General features: G+C 36.9%; 1 protein-coding gene across 2 annotated transcripts in view; it reads right to left on the bottom strand.

The window, feature by feature from the left end:
• sash1b (SAM and SH3 domain containing 1b) overlaps positions 1-20,522 on the bottom strand; it is a 138,390-nt gene that overhangs the window by 27,850 nt on the left and 90,018 nt on the right. Inside the window, exon 1 of one of the 2 annotated variants that reach the window (XM_079832350.1) lies at positions 3,035-3,170. The exons of the other annotated variant lie outside the window; for it this stretch is intronic. Within the exon in view, the coding sequence (XP_079688476.1) occupies positions 3,035-3,163 (129 nt within the window). The 5' untranslated portion in view covers positions 3,164-3,170. Of the gene's footprint in view, positions 1-3,034; positions 3,171-20,522 lie in introns of those variants that run through there. 2 annotated transcript variants of the gene reach the window in all.

Here is a 20,522-nt window from a genome sequence, read left to right as displayed (position 1 = left end):
GGGAATGTGTCTGTCGCACCGATTATACTTCATACAGGCCGGCTACATGAAGATACATCAGCTGATTGATTACTTTAAGAATTATTACAGGTATTCCATGTTTTTTAAATGTTATGTTACAATATACAAATGAGGCATCATCTAAATTCACCATTAAAATCAAATTTGACAATTCTTGCTTTTTTTAATGATCCATCCATGCACACCATTATTTTTTTTAATTCATGTTCCCTCGTAATCTTTAAACAAAATAACTTTCCTTCCCTATTACCTGTCCTTCCTTCCTATGCAGTGACATCTCTTCTCTTCTCTGATGATGCGTTTACTGGCCTGAGGGCGGGACAACCTGTCACTCACATGAGATCGACCAATAGCAAACCACAATCATCCAATCAATTTCCCATTGCGAAAATCAAGTTCAAAGTGGTCAACTGTCAATGACTCAATGGAGGGACAGAAAGCGCTCAGATTTCATAAAAAATATCAGAAGATGAACGAAAGTCTTGCGGGTTTGGAACGACATGAGGGTGAGAAATTAATGACAGAATTGTCATTTTTTGGTGAACTAATTCTTTAAGGTTTTATATTAGAGATTCACATTTTCTGAACTAGATTTTACCCTAAACTGGACTGAATTTATACACACACACACACGCGTTGGGTTTTCATGTTTTATGGGGACTTTCCATAGGCGTAATGGTTTTTATACCGTACATACCGTATATTCTATCCCCCTACACTGCCCCTGCCCCTAAACCTACCCATCACAGGAGACATTCTGCATTTTTACATTTTCAAAAAATATCACTTAGTCTGATTCATAAGATGTTTTCCTCACGGGGACCTAAAAGCATCCCCACAAGGATGAGGATTTTGGATATTGCCATCTTTGTGGGGACATTTTGTCCCCATAACGTAAGGATTACCAGTCCACACACACACACACACACACACACACACACACACACACACACACACACACACACACACACACACACACACACACACACACACACACACACACACACACACACACACACACACACACACACACACACACACACACACACACACACACACACACACACACACACACACACACACACACACACACACACACACACACACACACACACACACACACACACACACACACACACACCACACACACACACACACACACACACACACACACACACACGTGAGGGTGGACTGTCAGTGAGAAAACACACATCTTAGCAACCACAAAGAACATCCTAGCAACTGCATAACAACACCCTGGATACTACTCAAAACACTTTATGGCAGAAACTTTTGCAAGTATTATTTCTTTAAAAAAAAAAAAAAAAGAGAAATAAAGCAAAAATCCATTTGCAAATGTTTGTGTCCAAAATCCTCCTTGGATTAATTTTGAAGGAAAACAGAGACCCTGGCAAACACAGCAGGGTCTCGTCCAAACATAAACTTAAACTTACATATGATCTGCGCATACACACACGCACTCCATGAAGCAGCATGGACACACGTTCTGGCACTGGGAAACAGGAAATGACACAAGCAGGAATTCTCAAGGATACATTTCAGCTGCATCACTGTCATTGATTAACCCACACAAAAATGTGGAGGGAAAAAAGTCTTAAAAAGTTTATAAATGATGAGTATGTTCTGCAGCTGGTGTGTGTGGAAGTTTCTGGGTTTCTCTCGCCCTGCCTGCGGGGTCCATGAACGTGCCGAAACGTTTACGCAAAAGAAGTTCTTTAATCAAATACATATGCTCTGATCGGTTCCCTGTCTGTTTCTCAGCCACTTCCTGCATTGAGTTCAACACACATCCTTCATTTCATCATGTTCAAGTGTATATATTATTCATTCACTCATTATTCTCAACAGGGATTCTCATTACCATAAACTTAAAACATGGACAAATACAATTCAATTTATTGAAATGGGCATGTATTAAAGCAGTACTACCTATCTATCTATCTATCTATCTCTCTCAAAATTTTTATTTTGTTCTCATTCTATCATTCTCATTCATCACTTTTTCAAGCAGACATCTCAAAAAGTGCCTATTCATGAGAGAAATGGACAAGTGTTGACTTTAAAAGGCCAAATATCAACTCTCATTTTCTGACACATCTTGCCTTACAAGATGGATGTTAGTGGTGCTTAGGATCTGAGCAACAACAACCGAATGAATCTCCTGCAACATAATCAAAGCTCGAACTTTCTGATTAAACAGAACAGAATGGGGCTAGTTGTCACATGGGACGTACTCAGAAGATCTATATTTATAGCTATCCGTTTTTTTTTCTCCATAGAGTAAATGTCAGGATGCGATGGAGCATCTTTTAAACATCATAAATGTGTCAGTGCTAAGAAGATGTAGGAAGTAGATGTAAGAAGGAATATATCATTCACAATTCAGTATGCAAATACATGTAAGAAATCGACCAATTGGAATTCAGTATGCAAATACTGAACAAAGGCAAGTCCATAGGTTTTCAAACTTTATTCTTAAATTTCTTAAAACATAAGATAACAATCTAAAGCTGAAATGATCTATACAATAATCGGTTACACTTTATTTTAAGGTGTCATTGTTACCGTGTAATTAAATATTTAAGTACTGAGTAATATTATTTAACTACATGTACTTACTATAGGGTTAGTGTAGGATTAGGCTTTGGTTGAGGGTTAGTTACATGCAATTAGGCATAATTTACTGTTATTACTGTACTGTACATGTAACATATGTGACAAGGACACTGTAAAATAAAGTGTTACCAAATAATCTATAAAATGTGCTAACATTAAAAAGTTTAGGCTGAATTGCACAAGATTAACAGTGTTTAAAAACTTAAAACAAACTAACCAGAAAGTTTAAGCAATAGCAACAGAGAGCATCTTATGATCTTCAAAAGCATTGACATCACATTCACGCAAGTCTATCAATTAATTTAAAGCATCATGGCAGTTAGAATATGTCCGTTCCCCTAACAAAGTAAAACACCCTTTGAAAAGACACACTCACCACTGGTCTACAGTCTAGCATGCGGCTCCTCTGTTCAACAAGCTCAGTTTGACTGCTGAAACTTTCCTTGGACGCTGGAGAACAATACACACGCTGCTCTGAACGGAGGTCTGACCCCCACACATCCATCACGCATGCGGCCGGCCAGCGGTGGGAGAAAATGACATGAAATATACTGCAGGGTGGAGCTGCGAAACCCTCCCTCTCTCTCTCTCTCTCTCTCTCTCTCTCTCTCTCTCTCTCTCTCTCTCTCTCTCTCTCTCTCTCTCTCCAGCTGTGGGACAGTCAGCTGCGCACTCAAAGCAAATACTGCCACCGCAGTTTAATAAACTCCCTACTATGTGCTTTAAAATGTGCATCTGTGAGGCGGATGGGGCAGAAGCAGATAAGATTACCCTGACAAAAGCTGAACAGACCTCTCTTATTATCAGTGTGGGTAAAAAGATACGACCCATATGCTGCTGACGGGAGGCAATCTAATTCAGGAGGGGACAGAATGTAAAAAAACAAACAAAAAAAAAACAGATTTTTGATACGAAGAACTTCATATGCGTGTACTTAAACATAAGAATGACAGATATAAGGGTGAATCTCACAAATAAATGTCAGGTTTATGCATTACTATAATTTAGATTTTGCAATTATATTTTTAGATAAACAATTATATTTTGAAAGAAGAAACTGAAGCCTTACATAACAATTATTCTATAATTACTGTAAAATATTGTACAGCATATATAAGAAAGATGCAATATAATATGACTTGCATTATAGAGTATAATATATAATAATACTAAAATATAAATGTGACTTGTCAAAAAAGCTTTATCTTTATGTAAAATATTTAATGTTTTTTCTTTTTATAATATAATATAATATAATTAATATAATATAATATGATTTTTAAAAAATATATATTTTGCATTAAAAAGATACATTTCCAAAAAAAAATGTTTTGATTTGAGAATGAAATATGACTTGCATAATATAATATAATATAATATATGACTTAAAAAAATATATTTATTGCAAAATGTGATTTCCATATTTTTTTCTTTTTGATTTGAGAATAAAATATATCTTGCATAATATAATATAATATAATTAATATAATAGAATATAATTAATATAATAATACTAAAATATAAACTGTGACTTGTCAAAAAAAGCTTTATCTTAATATAAAATATGTAATGTTTTATCTTTTTCTTTTTTATAATAATATAATATAATATAATATATAATATAATATAACAATATAATATAACAATATAATATAATATAATTAATATAATATAATTAATATAATATAATATAATATAATTAATATAATTAATATAATATAATATAATATAATATAATATAATATAATATAATATAATATAATACAATACAATATAATACAATATAGAGTATGACTTGCGGAAAAATTGGTTTTATGTTCTTTTTGCAAAATATAATTTCCAGGTTTTTGTTTTAGGGAAATAAAACAAACTAAACTTGAATATTTCTTGACAGTTTTTGTGAGACTGACCCATTAGGGAAGAGATGTCCATTGACAGCTAGCTGCTATGGGCTAGTTCAGAGGTTACGCCACTCATTTTGAGCGCACACAGCTGTACTGTACCTTTTACACAAGAAAATTATTCAATAAAAAAATGAATTAATAAATATGCCGCGAGTTTAACCCCCCCAATAGTAGATCCAAAGTTACGCCCTTGAGGGAACCAAATATTCTTTAAGCTCAACAAGCTCAAAGACTCATCAACCAAACTCATCTGAAGAAGCAGAGCACTAAACGCCTGTAGATGGCAGCAGACAGCAAGAGTTTGACGTCCTGTGAATTAGAAGAGCTTTGTCTGGACAGCAGTGTTATCTCACACTAAATAATCTCAGGCATACCTGATGAAAACCGTCACAAAAACCATAAACACTATGGTATATGAATACAGTGATTATTCAGTACCATGGTATACATTCAAAGTACCAGTGCAAATCATGTGCCGCATTGATTAAATGTATGCTGTTACTTTAAACATGGTTTTTCAAATGTACAGTAAGTCTGTGTAGACGACTTCACTGATTATAATGTGAGTGATCTATTTGTTGTGTCATGTTGTTCTCTTTCCAATAGCATTCACAGACTATCGATCTGTGAGAGTGCGAGTCTGTAGGCTCTGACATCATTAGATCAGTGGCAGTGCATATTACAGTCAGGCGCAGATGGCCGGTCGGGGGTCTGCATCATGTCTGTGTGTATTTGTGGACGACGGGCACATGGCCGAGGGCGCAGCGATAGGCGTGCAAGTGCCAGAAAGGGCATTTTTGCGCACCAGTGCACCGGCCGAGAAACTGAGCCAGTCTGTCCGCGTCACTGGCAGTCTGAACTCACTTACTGTAGTATTGCACCAGTTCAGAAAACTGCACTCTGAATATCTGTTTTCTGTTTGCCACATACAAAGGCAAAACTTACTTCACAACTGATAAAAAAATCAGGCCCGGCCCAAAAAAAGTCCCTGTTTGGATTTAAATAAAGGCAAATGCTTAAGAGTCAATGATTGGATCATTATTGCAGTGATTATTATGTTTCTAGCATTTTATATGTTTGGCATCAGTTCTTCTAACCCTAATTAATGGAGTGTGTGCTGTAGCTTTTCATTTCTTAAACATACTACAGACATACTACTCAGCTTGCATAGTGTTATATAGTATGGAAGTAGGCTTATTCGTAGGCATAGTCTTTGGGCCCTAATTTGAATTATCTGAGCGCATGGTCTAAAGCACATAGCGCAGGTGCACTTAGGGCGTGTCCGAATTCACCTTTGCCAGTTTAACAATGGGAAAAACGGTTGCCCTGCCAGGCGCATGGTCTAAAAGGGTTGTAGTCTCTTAATGAGTCATGGGTATGTTTTGGGCGTAACGTGCAGTCTCCTCTCCCATTCCCTTTAAAAGCCAGTTGCGCTTGTGCCATGCCGGATTAGCTATTAAAGGGACAGTTCACCCAAAAATGAAAATTAGCCCATGATTTACTCACCCTCAAGTCATCCGAGGTGTATATGAAATTCTTCATTCAGACGAATAAAATCTGAGTCATATTAAAAATGTTCTGGCTAATCCAAGCATTATAATAACAGTAATAGTTGCTCTGTTTTTGAAGCCCATAAAAAATGCATCTGTCCATCAAATAACATGCTCCACGTGGCTCCGGGGTGTTAATAAAAGCATTCTGAAACGAATCGATGCGTTTGTGTAAGAAAAATATCCATATTTAAAAATTAATTTAATTTTTTTCTATGGCTCTGCATCAGCCGTCCCCGTGCCATCACTTCTGGCGAATAAGGTCAAAATACATGCAAAATACCGGCGCGATCATAGATATATACATAGATTCCTCATTAGTGACTGTGCGGATCGGTCAAATGAGGCATCTACGTATATATATCTTTGATCGCGCTAGTATTTTGACCTTATTCGCCAGAAGTTATGGCACTGGGAATTTTTGGGAATATTTGTATTGTTCTCTGTGATCTTTTTTATTGTGTTTTTAGGTAGACAATTTTAAGATCTGTCCAGGGACAACGGATGAAAAATAGCCTTTTGGCTAACTCTGGTGCATTTACAGCAATGTCAATTAATGTACACTGTCCCTGTCAAATAAATAAATACAAAAAAACCCAAAAAGAATACTAGATGACATTCGTCTGATAAGAGGTAAAAAAATAACATAAATACTGTTCGGTTTCTCGCAGAAACCAATCGTTTCGTGTCTTAAGGCATCAATGTGTCGCCACGAGCCGCATGGTTTAATAAGAATTCGTATGTCTATGTGTTTTTACTCTCATTGCTCTCATACTCTAAAATATCCCCATTGACATGCATTATACGACTATCACACTGCAACGGTTTGAGTTAAAACTCTTCATTTGTGTTCTACTGAAGAAACAAAGACACCTACATCTTGGATGCCCTGGGGGTAAGCAGATAAAACATAAAAATTTTGTTTTTGGGTGAACTATCCCTTTAAGGTGCCGGAATATAGACAACCTCAACCTGAAAAGTCAGTTTAAATATGTGTATATTGCCACGATTGGTCAAATAATTAGCCAATTTAATTCGCTACAAATAGGTAATTCTGAGACATGCAATGACTATGCATTATGACATGTAGCCATTTTTATATTTATGTACACAATAATAATCTTTTACATTTTAATCCTTTAATTTTTCATATTTCAAAATGTTTGTGTGCTGCTGCGTGTCCCTGTGTAATAAGCAGAGTGTACCCGTCTATAGGCGCGTATTATTAAAGCGCCCTTTAAATAGGGTAAACTACCCATTAAGCACACTACTAACTTTGAGCTCAGATTATAAAAAGAAAAAAATATTTATCATCCAACTTGATGTTTGTTAATATATACCTCCTGTAATTTCAAGCTAATCAGACCAATGCACACCGAGATATGCATGTGTTCACTCTGTCTGGTGGCCATTTTGAAAGCTGTCTGAAAACTTTCACCAAAAGAGTAGCCCCTTTAAATGTGCATTTTTTTTAGATATTTAAGCCTTTATTTTCAATAAGTATAACTTCTTACTGCAAAATTAAGAGATTAATGTATAGACTTTTGCATATTATAACCTGGAACCTGGATGTGGGAATTAATTACATCCAAAAGATAGTTTTAGCAACATAGCGCAGGTGCTACAGAACATTGTTAGCTTGCTAGCTGTATAAGATTATGTGCTACACTAATATATTACTTCACAGGCATTACTGGCTTGTACTTTTAAATCCATTGTATTATACATTTACAGTTTATTGATGCACTGTGGTTTTACACTGCTGTAATTATTAAAGAAATCATATTATTGTAAGGTGAGCTAAAGGCTGCACTATGAAAATATTTCAGTGTGACATCAATAAGAACAAGTATAATTACATAGATATAAAATATGTATGAACTTAATACATGACCTAGATTATTTATTTAGCAAAATTGTCCTTTTAAATTTAATTTAACAATATTTATTAATTAAAAAAGGTTTGCTGTTCCAATTAAGCTCAGTGTGCTCCCTTTAAGCTCACCCATCAAACGTCTATGTACAGTAAATACTTCATAAAGCAACTTTAAATATTAACAAATGGTTGTCATTTTAAGTTAATATTCATAAAATAAACATGAATTTTCCCAAAAAAAACATGATGTGAGCTTAATGGTAACAGGGGTGTGCTTAAAGGGTACAAACATATTAAGCACAGCCAGACTTTTTGCATTTAATGATGTATATCTTAATTTAAATGCTTTTGTCATTTAAAATAAAATAAAATATTATTGTGTGAGAGATTAATATTTTATTTGAACATAAATTCTTGTTCTGAAACCAATACCCTGTGCACTAAAATGTCTTAATGTAGATTTTGGTGAGCTTAATAGGTACGTTTACCCTAACACAAAAAATACTGCGCTATTGACTTTAGACCAGGTTTTTGTTGGTCAATTGCCTCAAAATAGCAACACGCATCAAAATTACACCTGAATGGGCACCCCATGGGCGCACAAATGGGCGCAAATGCATTTGCTATTTAAACCGTGTGGCGCAGGATGTGAAAATGATAACTGTGTCAGGCAGAAACTGTATGATAGGGCCCTTAGTCTTTATTGGCACAAAAACCCTTGTCTACCATTGTACATGGACTTCAGGGAGACAGAATACGGTCCATTTAGTGAGAGTCACAGAATCCCACAGCTCTGGCATGGTGAATACAGAGTGATTCACATAAGGCCTTGACTTTCTGTTTGTTCCATCCAGTCAAGCGAGAACACACATGTGACTCATGCCCATAACAGCTATCACTCAAAATCTAGCGTGATGCTTCCGGATATCTGGATCTCTGGTTGTAAGCTCCATGTTGGTCATGTTGTGTGATTGTGAACTCAGCATGACCTTCTGTGTCTAAATAGCCGAAAGCACGTCCAACGGGGCGCAGATGTGCAAAGTATATTCATTCAGCATATTTATTTAGTCTTTGCATTATGTAGCTTTCATTTTGCCCTCTTGAAAAATCAGGGCCGATTCAGAGGTTTGCCGGATGTTTTGACGTTCCAGCATCTCGCACAATTACACCAATCAACATTTCTATGCCAATTATGCCTACTAATTACAATTTACGAATGCATTTTGTGAATGCAACCTCTCATATCTGCATGTCATTTTGTCAGTGGTTATGGTTTAAAACAAAAATCACACACCACATAAATATCAGCAATAAAAGTGATTATTAAGTGATTACAGCGTTTGCACCCCATTTTACTTCTGCGATGACAAACACTTGAGGTGGCACTAAATATGCCATCTCATTCTGGGGTTGGATGAACCCAAACGATTGGAGACCATTGTGGTCAACTCTGCCACAGGCAAGCCAGTCTACTATTAAGTTGTGGCTGCAATACAGAAAAAGCCTCCTTAAAGTGCACAGCTCTGTGTCAATTTAGAGGAGACTGTGATGGAGACCATTGAATAATAGGTTCAAAAACAACAACAAAATAATCAAGCGTGTTTCTGAAATACACTGCTCAAAAAATTAGGGAACACTCAATCAGACTTATGATTTTAGTGCAAAGGGTTCATGAACTGTATCTGTTTTAGTTTGGGTATGCCATTTCTTGGGATTTTTTTGCAAAAGCGGGGGTTCAGGCTAACAGGTTAAGCTATGTTGCTAAGGTCATATTGAATATTCGACTCTTTGCAGTCACTGTATTGTCAGGGTTAATGAACAAAAGGATCAAGCTTTTGAACGTCTACACAACATGCATGCAACAGATATTATAAAGCCAAGCCTAGGTTCTCAGATACTGTGATTCCTTATCACGTCACTGAATTCACCATTAACTATTCACCTGAACAGTTTATGTGTTATATGGTATCATTGTAATCCTTGGCCATGAAAATAGAGGGGTAGACATCACCTTTTCTGTGCTATCATGTTTGATTCAAGAGATTATATGATACAAAAAACATAATTTGGATATGCTGGAAAGTAAAATGGTTGCCATGGCGACCACGGGCGGTTTTTCTATGGCTCCATTTCTGAAAATGTTCAGGGCCCCAAACTGTACAAGTGTACCAAATTCCATACTTTTATGAAAAAGTGAACATTATTTTCACATATCACCTGGACTAGGAGTTCAGAAACACCGCGGACTGATAACTCACTTTGCAACACCAACATTACACACTAATAAAGTTGAAAATGTAAAAAAGGATTTAAACACACCTTGTCAAAAAATCCTAAAGGATTCCAATAAGAAACCTGTACAGGATTCCATTTAGAATTTCTATCATATTTTGGAACCGTTCTTATAGGATTCTGTTATATAGTCTTATAGGATATTTATGTCTTGTCCTATAAGATTCTTATCTGATCTGTGGGAATTGTCTTATAAGACAATACATAAATATCCTGTAGGATAATTTCAACATGATTTCAATTGGGTCTCTCTTTCTCTCTGTGGTAACCATTTTAGAAAGCATTACCTAAGACTATGACTATACAGATGGCTATCTGGCCTTGGTGACATCAGCTGAATAAGAAACTAATTTTAAAAGTGCAGCATTTTGTCAAAAGAAACCTTTTTTTCCCCCCTTTGGAATAACATGCTCAGATCAATTGTGCACAATAGCATCAGGAACCTGTATTTTGAAATTATAGAACAGTTAATTTCACGTTGATGTTAATAGTGACAAATTAAAGATTCATGAGTCCCAGCAGACACATCTTCTGTGGGATATAAAGTGAGCAGACTGTAAATAAGACGAGCGATGCGTTTAAGACACTGCATCTGCTTGAACCGTGACGACCTCCCGGGCAGCAGGTCGGCGTCTGCGTGGCCTGTCTAACGAGGACAGACAGCTAAGTGAATTTTGACAGGTCTCTAGAGGCACATGGGGTTAAACAGACGCGTCTTTTTGTAGCCAGCTGTCACTCACCAATGCGCTCCTGTCACATGATAAACCAACACGCTGACACATGCTGCCAGCTCAAGAACACCCAAGCCAAAACACTTAAATCATCTCCATAATAACACGAGAACTACGTCTGTGTTTACATATGGAAATAAAAACTAAATATAATGCAATATGGGTCTTCAAACCTCAAAACAATATCAAGACTGACTTCCATGTACTGTATATGAACAACGAGAAAGTAGTCTTGACACTAAATTATACTAGATGTTTCTATACTATGTGTACTTTTGGCATGTTTACAAATTTTATGTCAAGGTATTATGTCTGACGCACAATTGTGCATTATGCGCTTTGTGTTAAAGGGGGGGTGAAACACTCAGTTTCAGTCAATCTCATGTCAATCTTGAGTACTTATAGAGTAGTATTGCATCCTTCATTTCTCCAAAAAGTCTTTAGTTTTATTATATTTATAAAAGAAAGATACGCTCTACTGAGTCTTTCCGAAAAATAACGAGCGGCTGGAGGCGTATCGTGTGGGCGGAGTTAAAGAGGCATGCAGCTATTGCATTGAGAGCGTCTGAAAGCTCGGACATCCTTAAACGTGGAGAGAAAAAAAAACCGTTATCCTAAATAACCCATTGAGATCAATCAGATTTAGCCATACATATATGATCCAGAATCAGATCTAGAGGCTGAAATTGAAAAGGAGAAGCAGCAACGACGACTACAGCAGAACGTCTCAATCGTATGTTCTGTAACTGTAACGTATACTTGCTTAGCGGCTTGTCATGCTCGCGAGTTTTACATTTGTGTGCGTTTATTCATGGTTTATGAGGACATCATTTGGTTTATGGACTGTATGCGATTTAATGTTAGCAGTAGCAAGCGGAACGGCTTTGCACTTCAGACTAGTGCGTGTTTACATAGAAAAACAATGGAATAGTAGCGCATTTGAATGAACGAGTCGAAAGCTAACAAAACAAAGACATTTGAAACAGTTTTACTCACCGCCTGCTTCCAACATACGACCGTGAACCCTAATCGCTGGAACCGCTCCCTCTTTCAGCATTAGACAAGCTACAAAATCCAGAGTTGAACTGTACCTCGTATATAAACCATCGTCGCCGAAATTCAGGGAACAAACAAAAACACTTGCACAACTCCGTTGCTGCTCCGGACAACCAAACTCCATCCACTGTCCCAGTAAGGCTAGGTTCTTTGGGAAGCTGTGCAGGGTTGTCTTGCCCTGACAACCAAAAACACACATCTTTGGTGACATTGTTGATTTCGTGAAGTCCTGTGACTGCAGCACAGCCGGCTTCCCTAAAGCGCGCCCGGGAGAAGAGCCCGTACGGCCCGTACAAGGACATTCCACCCTATTTGACGTTAGATAGACCCATACTCGAAAAAAACTTTCAGAAACTTATGAGAAACCGGAAGGAGTATTTTTGGCACAGAAACACTCCATCAAACATCTAACTTTTTTTTTTTTTTACTTTGTCCATGTTTAGGATGGGAATCCAGGTCTTTAACAGTGTAAAAAGCTCAGTCTGCATGAAACAGCATTTCACCCTCCCTTTAAAGTTTATGACTTACACTTGTTCAAATCACTAACTCTTCAAATGGACAATAGCAGCACCACCACAAGAGAAAACTATTATTAGAGATCCTTTTCGTCCTATAATCTGATGGTCACATGATTCTGCTCTGCCAAAGACTGAATGGAGCCCAGTGAACCACCGAAGAACAGCCCATAGCATCATGGTCATGAATAATATAATGGCTCATAATTTCTTTAAGAAACACACGTCTCAAAGACTCAACCTTGTGACTCGCATTTTTCCACGTCATTGCCCGGCTCACTGGATTCAGCTCCTATGACACTACAATCCCACGATTCCTTCAACAGACAGAACCAGAATATCACATTTCATCTGCCTCCTCATGCAAAAAGGACCTTTTTCCAGAAAACAGACAATATTTCTAACCTCTAGAGAGGAGCGGCATTGTGCTTTTTAATTAACCACGGATGACTGATCTAAAATTCCTGCGGACACGATCCGCCACACATCGGTCTGCAAGCGTGTTATCATCTCCAAGAAAACATCTCAGAGCTCTCACCTGCTGATAAAGTCAATAAAGGTGACTGATGACTGACCCAAATATAGCTCAGAGTAACAAGTGCATCTATTGTGAATGTCCTAATTAAGATTTAATCAGCTCCTCCAAACTGCCTGCAGACGTTCCCTCAGAGACCCGGAGCTACACCACCGAAGCATGACCTGAAGAAATCTTTACGATATCAAATCCAGCAGGTGACCTTACCTTGAACCAAAGCAGATGTCATGAAAGAGTGAGTATAATCCATTAAATCTAGTATTAATCTCCTCTAACAATCCTCAGCAGATCAAAGTGGATTTAAAAAAGGAATTTGCTTCAGAATAACATGACAATGAGTCTGTTTTGAGGATCGGATATTACACAATGGTAAAGGAAGGAACTATAATACTTGAAATATTAAAGAAAATTAAAGGCATAGTTCACCCAATAATGACAATTTGGTAATCATTTAGGCCAAAACGCGGAAGCGAGTTAGCATTTTAGAACTTCTGGTTCCATTGTCCGAAGGCATAGTTCACCCAATAATGACAATTTTGTAATCATTTAGGCCAAAACGCGGAAGCGAGTTAGCATTTTAGAACTTCTGGTTCCATTGTCCCGAAGTCAATAGGTTTTTTTGGTTATAAGGTCTGTGGTTAACACAAGCTCAAGACACTTTCACGTTTTATTCTACAACATAAAATACATCAGTATTACCCCACCCGTGATTTTTTTTAAGCCAGCAGCTATTTCACTAAGTGAGAATTGAGGTTTTGTCAAGTGTGATGCTAATTGCCGATTGGCTTTCAAAGTGTCGTCATGCCTGCACCACTCTATTGACTTTCATACTATTCTTTTTTCCTACTATGGAAGTCAATGGCTTCCGTCAACTGTTTGGTTACCAACATTCTTCAAAATATCTTCTTTTGTGTTCAACAGAAGAAAGAAATTCATACAGGTTTGGAACGAGGGTGAGCAAATGATGAACGAATTTTCAATTTTGGGTGAATGGAAGGAAAAACACAGATAGCATAATAGCATATTTTCTTAGCAATAGATGCTATTTACACTAAGCGACAATAGCAGTATTTTCTTGGTGATATGCTATTTACACTAAGTGAAAATAGCGATACATTCAATTTACACTATATAAAAGTAGCAGTTCTTTACAATAAGTGCAAATAGTTGTTAGATGCTATTTATACTTCTAAATAGTGGCAGAAACGATATGCCCCTCAGAATTGTTGTACATTAACAGGATACAATAATAACAGAATGTGAATTATTAAATGGATGATGCCTTATTGGGACAATAAAAGCCCTCCGTTCACCTACCCCTAACCATACCCAATAAATACTTTATTATTAAACACTCATTAGGCGCTCTATTTCAAATATTTTCTTCATTTTAATTGAAAATGAATACCTTTCCGATTTGATATGTGATGGAAAAAGGGAGAAAAGCGAGTTTGGCAAAAGGCGGATTCGAACTCGCCTTCGTCACTGCAGACATTGAATGGTGCGCGTCTTTTTTATTATTTTGTGGCCCAACCAGACATTGGTGCAAGCAGCCTTTGTCAACAAGACACTTAGTGAAAATAGACACTTTTTAAGCTGTTATGTGTCTTGAAAAAGGCGGTTTCTAACAAGTGGCTAAATGAGACTACAGAGGCTGTTGAGGAGATTACAAGTAATCACAGCCTCATTGTGCTTATAATTGTGCTCTTATAAACGAATCTAACTCAAACATTCAGGTAAAATGTTTTTAGATAAAAACTGAGTTATCGGAAGCTTAGTGATGGTGACGTTGAAGTCGTGGGACGGTGGTGTAGTTCGTTTATAGCCTATCTTTTATCTTTTTACCTTTTATCATCAGTTCTGGAAGTCCATTGACTTCCATACAACCGCAAAACATCAATCTATTTCTTCGTAAAAAAAGAACCCTCGTCTTTCTTATCTAGTACTGAACGCAGGGCTATTGTTCTCCACAGCTGTGACATCTGAACGAGGCCGTTTCTCTTTCTGGTGGCGCGTCCTCTTGGGTTCAGCTCTGAATCCGTTGCTCCCAGCGCTGACATTCCTGATGCTTTGACTTCGCTTGTCTTTTCCAGCACACTGCCTCTGACACCTTCATCTTTACTGGTTACACAACATCCTTTTGGCAGAACATCACCACCTATACGCATCCCAGCAGATTCATCACCAGCACCTGAATTCCTGACAACCTGGAGATTTTTTCCATATACTGCCTACACTCTTAAAATAAATGTGCAAAAAATGGTACCTTTAGGGGTACAACAGCTTGTCACTGGGACAGTACCATTGGAACTAAACATATAAAACACTAAACATAAAATCTCTAAATTATTTACAATTGGTAAATCCCTTATACGTTTTTCTGAGTAAAACAATATATTCTTCAAGAAAATAATGACTAGACATAATTACGGAGCCCTGTACATGACATAAAAAAAAAAAAAAAAAAAGATTATCGTGCCATGATTATCCCATCGATTTACTAATACGTCAGCTCCTTTTACTAATTTGTCCCTCGTTTTAAGCAAATCGTGCACAATACAATAATTAATTCCCTCTTTTTACTAATTCATGCGCACAATATAATAGTTAATTCCCTTGTTTCACTAAATTGTGCATATTATAATATATAATAATTCATTCCCTCGTTTCACTAAATCGTGCGTGTAATAATTAATTCCCTTGTTTCGCTAAATCATGCGCACTAAATAATAATGAATTCCCTTGTTTCGCTAAATCGCGCGGACTATATATTAATGAATTCCCTGGTTTCGCTAAATCGTGCGCACTATGTAATAATGAATTCCCTTGTTTCGCTAAATCATGCGCACTATATAATAATGAATTCCCTTGTTTCGCTAAATCGTGCACACTATGTAATACTGAATTCCCTTGTTTCGCTAAATCATGTGCACTATATAATAATGAATTCCCTTGTTTCGCTAAATCGTGCGCAATATATAATAATGAATTCCCTTCTTTCGCTAAATCATGCGCACAATATAATAATGAATTCCCTTGTTTCGCTAAATCATGCGCACTATATAATAATGAATTCCCTTGTTTCGCTAAATTGTGCGCATGTTATAATAATAATTTATTTTCTCGTTTCACTAAATTGTGCATATGATATAATAATTCATTCCCTCGTTTCACTAAATCGTGCGCACTATATAATCACTATATAATTAATTCCCTCGTTTCACTAAAACATTCACGTTATAATAATACATTTTCTCGTTTCACTAAATCGTGCGCATGATATAATAATTTTTTCCCTTATTTCGCTAAATCGTGCACATGGCATAATAATCCATTGCCTCGTTTTGCTAAATTGTGCGCACAATATAATAATTAATTCCCTCGTTTCGCTAAATCGTGCACACAGTATAATAATTAATTCCCTCGTTTCGCTAAATCGTGCGCACAATATAATAATTAATTCCCTCGTTTCGCTAAATCGTGCGTACAATATAATAATTAATTCCCTCGTTTCGCTAAATCGTGCACACAGTATAATAATTAATTCCCTCGTTTCGCTAAATCGTGCGCACAATATAATAATTAATTCCCTCGTTTCGCTAAATCGTGCGTACAATATAATTAATTCCCTCGTTTCACTAAAACATGCACGTTATAATAATACATTTTCTCGTTTCACTAAATCGTGCGCATGATATAATAATTTGTTCCCTTGTTTCGCTAAATCGTGCACATGGCATAATAATCCATTCCCTCGTTTTGCTAAATCGTGCGCACAATATAATTCATTCCCTTGTTTCACTAAATCATGCGCATGATATAATAATTAATTCCCTCGTTTCACTAAAACATGCACGTTATAACAATACATTTTCTCGTTTCACTAAATCGCACGCATGATATAATAATTTGTTCAGTCTTTTTACTAAACCGTGCGCACAATGTAATAATTTGTTCCCTTGTTTCGTTAAATCGTGCACATGACATAATAATCCATTCCCTCATTTCACTTAATTGTGCACATGATATAATAATTTGTTCCGTCTTTTCACTAAACCGTAAACACAATACAATAATTTGTTCCTTTGTTTTAGTTCAAAACGAGCGAACAAATTAGTACAAAGTGGCCATGATTTACTAAATTGAGGGAACAAATTATTATATTGTGCACACGATTTAGTAAACAAGGGAAAGAATTATTATATTGTGCACATAATTTACTTCAAATAGGAGAACTAATTCTTAATTTGTGGCCACGATATACCTATTTTTGCCCACATGTCATGTGCAGAGCTCTGTAAGGAATTGACAATGATCAAAACTGACAAGATTTCCAAGGAAATTTTTTTTCTTTATAGTAATCTGGAGTGATGAACTAAGCACAACAAAAACAGGAACATGCATTAAGAAAGTAAATAGGGTCCATTTTGAATTTATCTTGATTATAATAATAACTCTTCTGGATGACTTGCTTTACATGATGTTAATTAAAAAAACAAAAAACAATTGAGTGTCTTTTGTCTTCACGCATGTACATTAGACACTAGACAGATGCAACACCACATCCAATAATGAAGGAGTCAAAGCTATGCTGCTGGCATTCAATACGGATCATCAATCATGAAATAGATAGATTTTTCAGTCGATGCGGGCCAGCCCTTCCCCTCCCTCCCCATGTGGCCAATTTAAGGTTGCCCAAGTGTCAGGTTTTCACTGCTTTCTTCCTCGTCAATAAGCACTGATTCAGCTCAGAGTCTGAGTCTCCGCCAAGACAAGAGCCCGTTTCACCACAAGCGCTTAAAACCATCCTGAAAACATGCTGACACAGAAAACCGTCTTGCTTCACTCAGAACATTCAGTAAGACAGTCACCCTGAGAACGTATAAAAGGAAATCCAATCTAACATCATTACTATAAAAATATATTCCAGCACTGAATTATGTCGCACATTCTGCAAGAGGAGCAAAGATGCAAATTAAAAACATAATCATTAGACATTTACAAAGTCGTGATAAAATCATCTTAACAGCATTTAAAGAAATAGCTGACCCAAAAATGAAAGTTCTGTCATTAATTACTCACCCTTATGTTGTTCCAAACCCGCAAGACTTTCGTTTATCTTCTGAACACAAATTAAGATCTTTTTGATGAAATCTGAGAGTTCATTCTCGTGTTTTTCGCAGCACGTTTGAGCTTCAGCAAGAACCAAGTTCATTCTCGTGTTTTTCGCATCACGTTTGAGCTTCAGCAAGAACCAATGAGGTTCATTCTCGTGTTACTCGGCACGTTTGAGCTTCAGCAAGAACCAATGAGGTTCATTCTCGTGTTACTCGGCACGTTTGAGCTTCAGCAAGAACCAATGAGGTTCATTCTCGTGTTACTCGGCACGTTTGAGCTTCAGCAAGAACCAATGAGGTTCATTCTCGTGTTACTCGGCACGTTTGAGCTTCAGCAAGAACCAATGAGGTTCATTCTCGTGTTACTCGGCACGTTTGAGCTTCAGCAAGAACCAATGAGGTTCATTCTCGTGTTATGCAGCACGTTTGAGCTTCTGCAAGAACCAATGAGGTTCATTCTCGTGTTACGCAGCACCTTTGAGCTTCAGGTAGAACCAATGAGGTTCATTCACGTGTTACGCAGCACCTTTGAGCTTCAGGTAGAACCAATGAGGTTCATTCACGTGTTACGCAGCACGTTTGAGCTTCAGCAAGAACCAATGAGGTTCATTCACGTGTTATGCAGCATGTTTGAGCTTCTTCAAGAACCAATGAGGTTCATTCTCTTGTTACGCAGCACGTTTGAGCTTCTGAAAGAGGTTTGTTCTCACACTTCAAGCAGGTTCGTTTGAGCTTCTGTTTATATTTGCTGATCAAAGTTTATATGTGAATAGAAAAGACTAAATAAAAGTCTCTTCAGAAAATTTGGACTAAACTGCTGGATTAGTGGATCATATGGATTAGTTTAACGATTAAACTTTTTGAAGCGTCAAAGTGGTAGTTGCGTAGATAGAAAATCGTTCTGATTTGTGTTTTCCGAAGATGAACGAAAGTCTTACGGGTTTGGAACGTGAGGATGAGTAATTGATGACAGAATTTCCCTTTTTGGGTGAACTAACCCTTTAAAGGTGTAGTTTTAGAATGATTTTAACATAACAGATTTAATTGTTGACTGTGTAATATCTAATCACACAACTAAAACAGTCAGATCAGCATCTCTTTTTCTTTGGTAAGAGCTCTGCTGGGTCTCTCCTCATTTAATGAGTGTCTCTGTATCCCAATCCCATCTTCAATAAGAGCAGCAACGGCGGGCAGATTGATATCTCAATTACCCAGCTGCGCTCCATTTATCTTCCTCTTGTCCGTTTACTTCCTCTCCTCTCACACCCTCCCTTTATAAACTACCTCTGCTCTTACTTCATAGCTGTTCCTCCAATTTCCATTACCTTTTTATTTTCCTGTTCCAGAGTAATTTCTTGTTCAGACGAATCATAAAACTGTCCTCAGAGTCACAGACATGTTCGAGAAGAGAGCAGCAAAACAGAGAAGAAAATTCTAGACTCTTTGCAGCAGATTCCTAAAGAAAACAATATAAACTGTATATGCATCCCACTGAAGCAGAATGATAATTAAAGACATTAAAATACACTACAATTAAAAATACATTATATATATATAAATTCTATACATAAATTCTTCTGCCACGTAATAGTTCAGTAGTTTAACTCTACTAATTGCAGTTGATTAATGTCTTAACATGTTGCCTTAATACATAAAATATAAATATACATTTTGTCAAAGGTGTCAAAATTTTGAAATCCAATCAGATTTTGGGACTATCCAAGTGGTAATTCTATTCTTGAGGTGGAGAGTTGGCCAAGCAAACAGAGAAACTGATGAAAAGCTAATGGGAGAGGAGAGTTAACTTTGATAAGATTTATGCTTCCCCTCATACTGAAAGAATATTCCTCTTCAGTTCAGGGATATTAGCTTTCAGCTTTAGCGAATCATCACAAACACACAAAATCGCCCCATTGAAACCACACGTAAGGCCTCAGACTTACTGTCTGCTGGGTTTAGAAGCAAGTCGAGGATATTTTTGATGGCTGCTTCCTGAAGAGCAGCTTAATAACATCCTTGTCAGCCAGTTTCCTCTCATTTCTCATTTTCTAATAAAAATACTCAATGTGCATTTGGGTACAGAAAACCAGATTCACAGCAGAACTCTCACAGTATGAGATGAATGCCGAATCAGTCAAACCCCAGGGCACACAAAGTAAAAAAAATGGATTTTTGTTTGATCTTGGCTAAACAGTTAAACTTTAATGGCAAGTTAGTGGTGTTGTGGGTGGACTAAATCGAGTGACCTCAGAAATAAAGGACGATACAAAACAAACAAAAGTACCATC

The sequence above is a fragment of the Gobio gobio genome (genome assembly GCF_949357685.1).
Source record: "Gobio gobio genome assembly, chromosome: 13".
Lineage (NCBI taxonomy): Eukaryota > Metazoa > Chordata > Actinopteri > Cypriniformes > Gobionidae > Gobio > Gobio gobio.
Note: the sequence above shows the minus strand (reverse complement) of the source record. Positions and strands in the feature narration are given on the sequence as shown.